This window comes from Agrilus planipennis, unplaced genomic scaffold, assembly GCF_000699045.2.
Source record: "Agrilus planipennis isolate EAB-ADULT unplaced genomic scaffold, Apla_2.0 scaffold71, whole genome shotgun sequence".
Lineage (NCBI taxonomy): Eukaryota > Metazoa > Arthropoda > Insecta > Coleoptera > Buprestidae > Agrilus > Agrilus planipennis.
This window is the reverse complement of record NW_020439007.1, coordinates 198,627-208,366: the sequence shown is the minus strand read 5'-3', so window position 1 is coordinate 208,366 and position 9,740 is coordinate 198,627. Positions and strand designations below refer to the sequence as shown.

The 9,740-nt window shown below is 35.7% G+C and overlaps 3 protein-coding genes across 3 annotated transcripts in view; 2 read left to right on the top strand and 1 right to left on the bottom strand.

The window, feature by feature from the left end:
* LOC112904893 (transducin beta-like protein 2) overlaps positions 1-4,593 on the top strand; it is a 13,031-nt gene extending 8,438 nt beyond the window's left edge. The window contains exons 3-7 of the mRNA XM_025976058.1: positions 814-1,080; positions 2,039-2,225; positions 2,513-2,698; positions 2,924-3,109; positions 4,234-4,593. Coding sequence (XP_025831843.1) covers positions 814-1,080; positions 2,039-2,225; positions 2,513-2,698; positions 2,924-3,109; positions 4,234-4,463 — 1,056 coding nt within the window. The 3' untranslated portion in view covers positions 4,464-4,593. The remainder of the gene's footprint in view (positions 1-813; positions 1,081-2,038; positions 2,226-2,512; positions 2,699-2,923; positions 3,110-4,233) is intronic.
* A 1,466-nt stretch (positions 4,594-6,059) lies between these two features.
* Positions 6,060-9,050, bottom strand: LOC108732603. Its single transcript, XM_018463490.2, has 6 exons — positions 8,962-9,050; positions 8,286-8,402; positions 7,943-8,218; positions 7,536-7,888; positions 7,099-7,296; positions 6,060-6,460 (listed from the first exon to the last, which is right to left on the bottom strand). Exons 2-6 carry the CDS (start codon positions 8,397-8,399, stop codon positions 6,259-6,261), a joined length of 1,143 nt encoding a protein of 380 aa, XP_018318992.1. The 5' UTR covers positions 8,400-8,402; positions 8,962-9,050; the 3' UTR covers positions 6,060-6,258.
* LOC108732605 overlaps positions 8,964-9,740 on the top strand; it is an 18,072-nt gene continuing 17,295 nt past the window's right edge. Inside the window, exon 1 of the mRNA XM_018463491.2 lies at positions 8,964-9,523. Within this exon, the coding sequence (XP_018318993.1) occupies positions 9,255-9,523 (269 nt within the window). The 5' untranslated portion in view covers positions 8,964-9,254. The remainder of the gene's footprint in view (positions 9,524-9,740) is intronic.

Sequence of the window (9,740 nt, the reverse complement as noted above, 5' to 3'; positions counted from 1 at the left end):
TGACTCCTTTTTAGGTGGCTAGTCCGTCCCTGGTCGTTTTCATTTATCATTGTTATTATTTATTTACCTATCAATTTAATGTTTTAAATTTTTCAATTTCTTCGTTTAGGCCATTAGTTTTATCTGACCGGTTTGACCCCCTGATTGACTCCTTTTTGGGAGGCTAGTCCGTCCCTGGTCGTTTTCATTTATCATTGTTATGAAAAGGTGCAACAGTGACAGTATGCGAATCTATGTTCCTATTAAATTCAATATTAAATAAAACTGAAGCCATAACAGTCAGCTTCACCTTCAAACGAAAACAATAAATTGTCATTACTGCTTGTTACAAACGTATTGTTCTCTGAGCCTTGAGTCTAATAAAAATTAAAGTATAAGGTTATTCCTGGTCGCTGATTTATATTTAGTTTCATCACGTAACCGACACATTAGTATTTAGTCGATTTCGGCGTTCTGAGCTCATATTCAAATATGGTTAAAAACTAAAAGATACCGGCGCCAACTGAACCTTTAGCCGAATCATCAAATATTGCATTTGATTTGACAATAGGGTAGCTGAAGTTTAGCAAGCTATAATGTTAAGGGGAATATAATACAAGACTGTACTACAATAAATGATTATTATTTCTTATTTCCAAAACTAATGAACATCAATGGATTATTTCAAAAAACCAGAAAAGAAAATATGTTACTTAAAATAGGATCACTTCGTTGTCTGTCTGTCTGGCTCTCAAGGCCCTTTTTCTCAGAAACGCGTGGAACTGTCAAGACCTTTTTTTCTATTGAAAACTTTCGAAAATTTAAATTATTATTTTTGTATATCTATTGCACGTAACACAGCCTTTTTTCCTTTTAGATAGAACAGTTCTCCTGTGGGATACAAAGGATTTGACGCAAAAAGAACACAAATCATTAAGAATAAACGTAGAATTTGATTACGCAACGTTTGTCAAATGGAGTCCGGATTCTAAAGCGTTCATTATCAACAAATTCAACGATAACACACTGGAAGTTTACAAAGTAGAAAAGAAGAAGGACGGTTGGTTAGGACCTGCTGTGAAAGCTGTAACATTCCCCAAGGTAAGTAAAATGGTAAAAACGAGAAAGTTAAATTACGTATTTACATTTAACAGCAAGTAAATATCAAATTAAACAACTATAGTTCGGACGATCAAAATTGGCAAAGTCCACAATAAATTATCTGTGAGAATGGACGTATCTTCTTTCTTGCTTCCACTTTAACTGCTTGTCTACATCCCTTTCTCATTATCATAAGGTCGTCAGTCCTAAGACTGGTTGGACACGCACCTCCACTCTTTACTATCCTGAGCTAATCTTCGCATTTCCCTAAAACTATAACAACCCACATCCTTAACTATTTGCGAACAATTATTTAATCTAGGTCTACCTCTACCTCTCATAACTCCCGTTTTTGCCTCTAATATATCTCTGACTAGACCTTCATGCCTGAGAAGGTGTCCTACTAACCTATCTCGCCTATTTCTTATTGACTTCCACAGAGTCCTCTGTTCTCCAATTCTTTCTAATACCTCTTCATTTGTAACCTTCTCTATCCACGGTATCCTCATCATTCGCCTCTAACACCACATTTCGAACGCTTCTAACCACTTCATTTCCGCCGCGCCCACTGTTCATGTTTCGCACCCGTACAGCATCTCTTTCTGGTACACATTAATTGGCGTAATGTCTTTTCTTTATTAGTGTCCGCTGCAGTTCCTACCTAGCATCTCTTTTCTATGTCAATTATACTATATTCCCTACAACGTCTGTTGTGAGTAAAAATAGACGTTCTGTCAGCAAGCAGTCTAGTCTAGTTAGTAAGTTGAAAGAAGAAAGTAAATGCAAAAGTTTTATTGCAGACTTTGCCAATTTAAAACGTCCCAACTATACGTTCATTATGGTAGAAAAGTGTGCAGGATGAGTCCCATAAGAACACACGTATTATTGTGAAATTTAATTTTATTTTGCGTAATAACGATTTCATAATTACTTTAAAATAGCTTCAATTTTGTTTTAGGCACATAAAGATGACGTGATATCAATTGGCATCGCGTGTACCGGCAAATTCATTATGACGTGTTCTAACAAGACTGATATGGTCGTCTGGGACTTGAAAGGGCAACAGCTGGCCTTAGTCGACACCTACCTTATGGCCACCTATTGTGCAAAAATAACACCCTGTGGGAGATTTATTGTTGCTTCAGGTGATTACGTATATATATAACTTTTACAGAAAACCATAACGTTTATGTTTATTTTTTTTGTTAATTTGTGCAAAATCTAGAAATATTATTTAAAGCAGCTTTAATTTGGTCTTCAGGGAATTCAAAATTAACAAAGAGGAAGTTTCTATTTTTGTTTGTTGATCCGAGTCAAAAAGAAAATCTAAACGACATTTTTTTTTACAATTTCACACCCACTGATTCATTGTTCCAATTTAATTATCATTAATTTGCATAAAGGCAATTGTTACAACAAAAGTATTTTGCAGGTTTTGCGCCGGACGTAAAAGTTTGGGAAGTAGTTTTCAACAAAGCGGGGGAATTTCAGGAAGTAAAGCGGGCATTTGAACTTTCCGGTCACACTTCGGGTGTATACGACGTTGCCTTTGATGCTGACACGTCACATATGGCAACAGTGTCGAAAGATGGAACCTGGAAGCTTTTTGATACAAAAGGTTCGTGGTCATACCGATGAGGAAGGTGTGGAAACATCCCTTTTTTGAGTCATATTTTTTTTTTGTATTTATTCAATAAAACATAGGAATTAGAGAAGTATTCCCACTCAAGCCTAACTTACACATATAGGTTGTATTTTTTATGGGGTGGAGTGGAGGCAACCTCTCCTAACCGCCCTCCACCCCTCTTTCCCCTACTTACATATTTAAATTTTTTATTTTTAGTTGATTATAAAAAAGGTGAAGACCCCCATTTAATAATAACAGGAAAATATGAACAGGCTAGTAACCCTTCAAGGATTGCCCTTTCTCCAGATGCCGAGGTTATTGCGATAACAACGTTTGATTCCCTTACACTTTACAGTACATCATCGGGACAAATGGATTACACGATTGAAAACATTTATACAGGTAACAAACGACCATGTATATCTTATATATTCTGTGTGCCAAGAAATAATGTGAATTCAGCCAAAAAATAGATAAAAAAATCATATTTCCTGATTATTAAAGGTAGCGAGAGGGGGGTTGAATTAAACCTAGCACGATACTCCCTCTCCACCAACCCTGTACTCGTCTAGTAACCTTCTCTTCCTTTATAATTTTTTTCCCACTTTTCCTATCTTTTATAATATAAATCCATTGAGTAGGAAGAACAAAATCAATAGAACCATTAAAAATTTAATGTTCTTTAAACGCTAATTAAGTGCCCTAATGAGAAATTAAATGCTTCGGACATTTTTCGAAAATTACTGATTCGTTAGCATAATATTAATTTAACAGAGTGAAAAAATTATTTAAACATTGAATATAGCTTTTTGGTTACACAGTAATTAAATGCTTCGGAAACAGGTCAGTTACGAATTAAGTGTTCTTATTATTTAAACATTGAATATAGCTTTTTGGTTACACAGTAATTAAATGCTTCGGAAACAGGTCAGTTATGAATTAAATGCTCTTATAATTTTTCCAGTAAATAAAACCTCTCCAATTGGACAATACGCTGACATACCAGGCAAACCAAAAACAGGTATACGAAAGAAAAACTACTGCTTAAGTCATGTATTGTTTTAAGACTAAGTCAAGAATAATTAAGTGTTATAATGAGAAGGTAAATGTTTGGAGCATTNTTAAATGATTTATATTATATTTATATTACAAAAATATAAGAAGCAATTAATTCGTAGCTGGTTTCTTTTGAATGTATTTAATTACTTTCTGAGTTATTTCCTACTGAAAAAATAATATCAGCACTTAATTTGCAACTGATCTGTTTCGAGAGCATTTAATAAGCATTTAATTAATGTGTGACAAAAAACGATGAATTCATTTATTAAGTAATTTTTTCTTCTTCTTGAGCAGCATGAAACATCGAATTCCTCATTAGCGCACTTAATTAGCATTTAATGAGTACTTAATAAACAATGTGTCTGTTTTTAATTCTGCTGACTTTGTTCTTCTTGTTTGGTGGTCGTGTACGCAATTGTAATACGAATTTCTGATTTTTTTTATATTTATGATGCATTTTTTTTTAGGTCCAATTACATCCCTTCTGTTTGACTCTGCCGGCAAATACGTGTTAACAACAGGCGACAGACATATTAGAGTTTTTCATAATGTAACAGGCTACCGTTGCCAAGTTGCTTCAGCCAAAGAAAAATTAAAACAGAACCAGACCTCGGCCACAAGAGAAAGACTTGAAAAAATAATATCGGATAACGAAAGCTTTCTTAATAACATAGAAAAAAAAACTGCCATCAAATAATAATTGTAAATACTTTTGTATTCCTAACGTACCAAAGGAAGTTTAATGTTAAAATGATTTCCCTTGGTAAGAGAAAAACGTTCAATTTATGGTTTCCAGTGAAAAAATAATAAATTCTTTTTCATAAATATTAATGTGTTTTTGCTATATTTAGATGTAATAATTCAACTTTTGGTCTCTAAAGCAACTAAGTTAAGACGAAGTCCCATCACAAGATTCGAATATATATTTATAAAAGAAATTATGAGTGCTGTTAGCACAGGGCAAAATAGTACTACGTAATTAGTATCAGCAATTTCTCATGCTGAAGTGTACGATGTGTTGCATACCTATTTACAAACAATTCCTTTAAATTTAATTTTTCAAATAATTTTTAACACAAAGAAAGTGATTAAACCAATTGTTCACAAAAGTGAATTTCGACCACTCGAAACAGTGGTGTTAACAGAGTAAATAGCAAATTTCCCTCCAACTACATTTAAATTTAAAATAATGAGGCGATAATTATTGATTGTTATTAATAGAAGTTAAACATAGACAAAAATATGCATAGTAGAGTTTTAACACAACTACACTAACAATTTCTACTACATTCATTTCCTTGTTTAATATCTAATAATGATAGCATGATGGGCAAACAAAGTCTACACGATATACAGAGTGTTGAAAAATATTTGTTAGTTATTTATTCCATTACAGGCACAAAAATTATCTTTTTATTTAATAAGAAGAAAAGATTTATTAGTGTCAATCAGTGAAAATTTATTACCTATTTCCTTGTTGTGACCAATACGNTCCTTTAAATTTAATTTTTCAAATAATTTTTAACACAAAGAAAGTGATTAAACCAATTGTTCCCAAAAGTGAATTTCGACCACTCGAAACAGTGGTGTTAACAGTTTCGAGCTCACAGTGACTGATAGGGAGGAAAAACTTGTTAATATAAGGAAATAAGACTGTCAATTTTTAATAGTAAAACGGTTTTAAACACCTAACCTAACAAATATCTACTACATTTTGCTCATCTGTTTCATTAAAACTTTAGATATATAGGAATGTTTAATCATTATCTACGGGATATTAATTAAAACTTACATTGGGAAATCAAGATTTCTTCACAGCAAAGATGAATCTTTCGGACACTACGCGAAACGCGACCGCGTCACATTTACAACATCGTTATCAAAGAAACACTGTTTTGATAGAGTATTTGTATATAAACTGTAATTTAATGATCATTAGTAAATACAGTTCCCAATTAACACTATTTATCGTTATAAAACGGCGAACAAACACATTTAATTGGTGAAAATTGCATACACGTTTTTAAAATACCGAAAACATTGTTTAATGGCGGAGCGGCAGCTACTAAGTACTAAACTCGACATTCGCGCATGCGTAAAACAGAAGATGGGCAGTGGAAAATCAACGCCGACTTTGTTGACCGTTTCAACAAAATTGTAATTTTAAGAGTAACTGTTAACTTACATTTTCTATAGATAATAATAACTTACTAATGTATTAGGTTTATGTTTCCGATAAATTCTATTGCATAAAATAGTAACAGTAGAACAAATAATGGGACCACACAATATATAAGACAAACCGTTTATTTATGTCCACAAAATCACTTCATTTTAACGATTTCGTCAAATCCCATAAAAAACTAAACAAATTCATTTGTTTATACAAGAAATTTGCAATGCAATCGAGAAATACGATTTTTAATAATAAACACATACATAATGTATGCACATTTTTCATTACGATATCCTTGCCCATATGACCAAAAAAACTACGAATTTACTGTCCCAAATTTAGACTTGCTAGCCCTCTTCGAAAGCGTGAACGTCACCTCACTCGAATGCATTAATCTCAGTCTTACGGGGCACAATTTGTATGCTGCATGATGTGGACCGCCACAATGGCAACAAATGGGGTTGTTTCTTGGTCGTGGACAGTAATCTATGTCATGGTTACCACCACATCTAACACACCTGTATCGGGAAGCGTCAGGATTATGTTTAGGGTATTTGAAAGACGAAAGAAAGGAAATAGTTAAAGGGACAGGGAAGGACAAAGAACGGGATGACATGTACTAGAAGGTCAGAAGGAGAACTGATGCTGTCCTGATCAAGGTCTAAAGGCCGTCGTCGGTTGCTGTTGCTTCCTACCGTTTCGCTAGGAAGAGTGGCGAGCTTCTTCAGAGGTTCTTCCATCTCCAATGCTGGACGTGGACTAACAACTTCTCCTGTGCAAGTTGTATTTATGCCGATGTATAGAGAACAAGGTTTGTTTCGGTTCAATCAACCGTGGATCCCTAGTCGGTACCCTTGGGAGACTCAATCAGATCTGCAACCCGATCTTCAAGAACACCCGAACGGTACCCGAATCAGGGTAGCATCAGTTCATCTACTATTAACCAATTTGTCACCAGGAGAAGCGACATGGACATTGTAAGCACATCAACTATTTCGGGAATTCCCCGACATGTTGGAAGTTGCAAAAGAAGTACAGAGATATCAATAGAAGTCATAAAAGGAGAGCGGTATGAGATAAATACTGATTCTGATTACGAAGATTTAAGGTTCTTTAGCGAAGCACATGTCGATGAGGATAATATTAACTAACTGACCTTGGTATCTGATTGCAATGGGTAGACGTATGCCAAAATCCTTGGCACCTGTAGCACTGCACGATATCAGGATCTGCATGTGCAGCAGTTTCTGCTGATGCCGGGAATATCGCATGATCGAAAAAATTCAAACCCTCCTCTACGAGGCGGTGAAGGTCTAATGCATTTTGGACCTCCACCTTCACGTAATTCTTCGTCCTGCAACAAAAACATTCATGGCCTCTACTGGTCGTCTCTAAGGATTTCAGTTAAATCCTTATGGAAGATATGAGAGGACGAGATAGTCTACAGTTTTTCTATTCCGAATTTTAAATTGTATCTTTTGTCTACATCTGTCTGATAACAGAAGTGGAATGATACAGTAATGTAAAATTTAACTGCCGCTCTATTATTAGGCTCTACTTTATTTTGGACTTTAATGTAGTGACATTATGAACCTGACAACTGTTCCGGCCTTTATTCCTTGCAGTCTCAGAGCTTCCCCTATCTCAATGTTCGAAATGCACCAGGGGATGTCTCTGATGATGGCGGCAGGTCTAAACTTTGCTTCTCCTGTCTGGAACCGCGCCACCTGTATGGGTCCGTTGAAGATCTTTTGGAGAGGAAGTGACATAATGTTGGAGGCATCTTCCTCCCTTGTTAGAGCCACGATCAGGCCACAAGGGGTTTTTCTTATCCTCACCTTCCCGCTTATCACTTCCTTTATCGCTTGAGCAAATGGGTCTATTTCCACGTCCATAAGAATCTGGTCTTCCAGAGCATTGAATGAAGTAATATACAGCGAACAAACCTAAGGATTGTTGAATGTTGGAAAATAATTTACGAAAAACGTTATGGGGTGTACCATGGGGTCGCCAGTTTCAAGATTTCCGAGTTCCTTAACCTTGTAGACCTCTTGCCTGGTGGTATCTTTGGTATTTTCGGTCGATGTCGTTTTATAAAGAAGAGGATGCGTTTGAAGACTTGAAGAATACTGGGTACTTTGGTGGTGGGTTTTGTAATTTCGTTTTCGACTTCGGGGTTTAACTTTGGGGTCTGGTTTTATTGGTTTCTCATCGTTTTGACTACTCTCCAACTGAGACTCCGACTTGTTAGGGTGTTCTGTTACCGAAGTGCTTGACTTTATGTATTAAAAATAACTTAATCGAAAATATGCTATCACGAATTAAAATTCGCATGATACATACGGTAGAACTCGAGGTATGAGATAAAGAGTCGTTAGTTTGGGTTTCGACATTGTGGGTCCGTTTTTTCACGTAACTATGATCGTCGAAGAAGATTGAGTCACTGTCCACAATCATCCCCTAAAAAAACCGAAGAACTCGTTATGGTAGCGATTATGGTATAATTTGAAACTTTCACGACCGGAATTGAATGAACAAAAAGATAGATCCGAGCTGATGGACCGTGGTCGAAATGAACTGGAAGATCCATCAAGTCAGATCTACATATTTTCTCAACTATTTGTCTGTGTCCTTGACATTGTTGAAGTCTTAAATAAAAATTTGGGTGATCATTGAGAGAATTTTGCGAAAACCTTGTTGTTGCTCTTGTTCATTTAGTCTTAGTACTGATCTTAACTTTATCAGTAGTTATGGGCTTTGTAAACCGTTCAAGTGGGACACATTGTAGGTATGTGAGTTAACCTTCAAAAACGAGCCCAACAATGCAGTTGTCTGCCAAGGACAGACAAAATGGTGGTGGTAAGTTAATTGTTGTGCGCCATTAAAGCCAATGAACCATCGGCAGAAACAGGTGAGCGGCGGTAGTCTAATTATTGCCTTGCTGCAACAATAAACTAAGGCGCGCTCTTACACATAAGCAAACCTGACAAACAGCGCTTGGTACTAGTACAGTACTGACCCAGTATCGGCAAAGACATGTTACGTTTCTGGTCACCGCTCTCTCTTATCTTCACGGCGCGCATCAACTGACATTTAAACGACGTTCTTTAATATCTTCCTCGAGTTTCCACACAAAAAAAAATAGAATGGTTCGTCTTGATAGAAAACGACAAAAAAAAATTGACAAGTGACCGATTTTCGCTTATTTCCAATCGGTATCGAACTCTCTTTTGAAAAAAGGCAGCCGAACCTACTAGATTTCGGGACATTTTTTTTTTATACATATAGACGTTATCTGTGACGTTCGTCATCATGATTTCGAGTGACATAATCGGTTTGTTAGTATTTGTTGGAATCATAGTTTTTGACGTCGACTGTAAGACATCGTTTCCAGTAAATTTCACCGCGTTTTTCGACAAGTTTAACAAAAAGGAGAATCCCAAGCCGGAACTGAAGGGTTACTCTGGGAAAAGGACCTACAACGAATCAGCCCGGATGGTGTACTATCACGACCAAACTGTTGCTGTGGTTGAACTGGGAGACAACAAACTTCTTCTGACTTGCGAGTTTATCGAAATATAGTAAGAAATTGCTTCGATAATTCATTCACTTTAAATGGGTAACAGAAAAAATATGACGTTTTCAATATTCCAAAAAAATAAAATCTAGAATAGTAACCCCCAAATATTTTTTTAAAATTTATGAGTTTCAAGCCCTAACTATAGACGCTTTTGTAATTGTGGGGTCTAATTTTTTATGACAAAGCAAAAATTACAATTTTCGATTATAAATGACTGA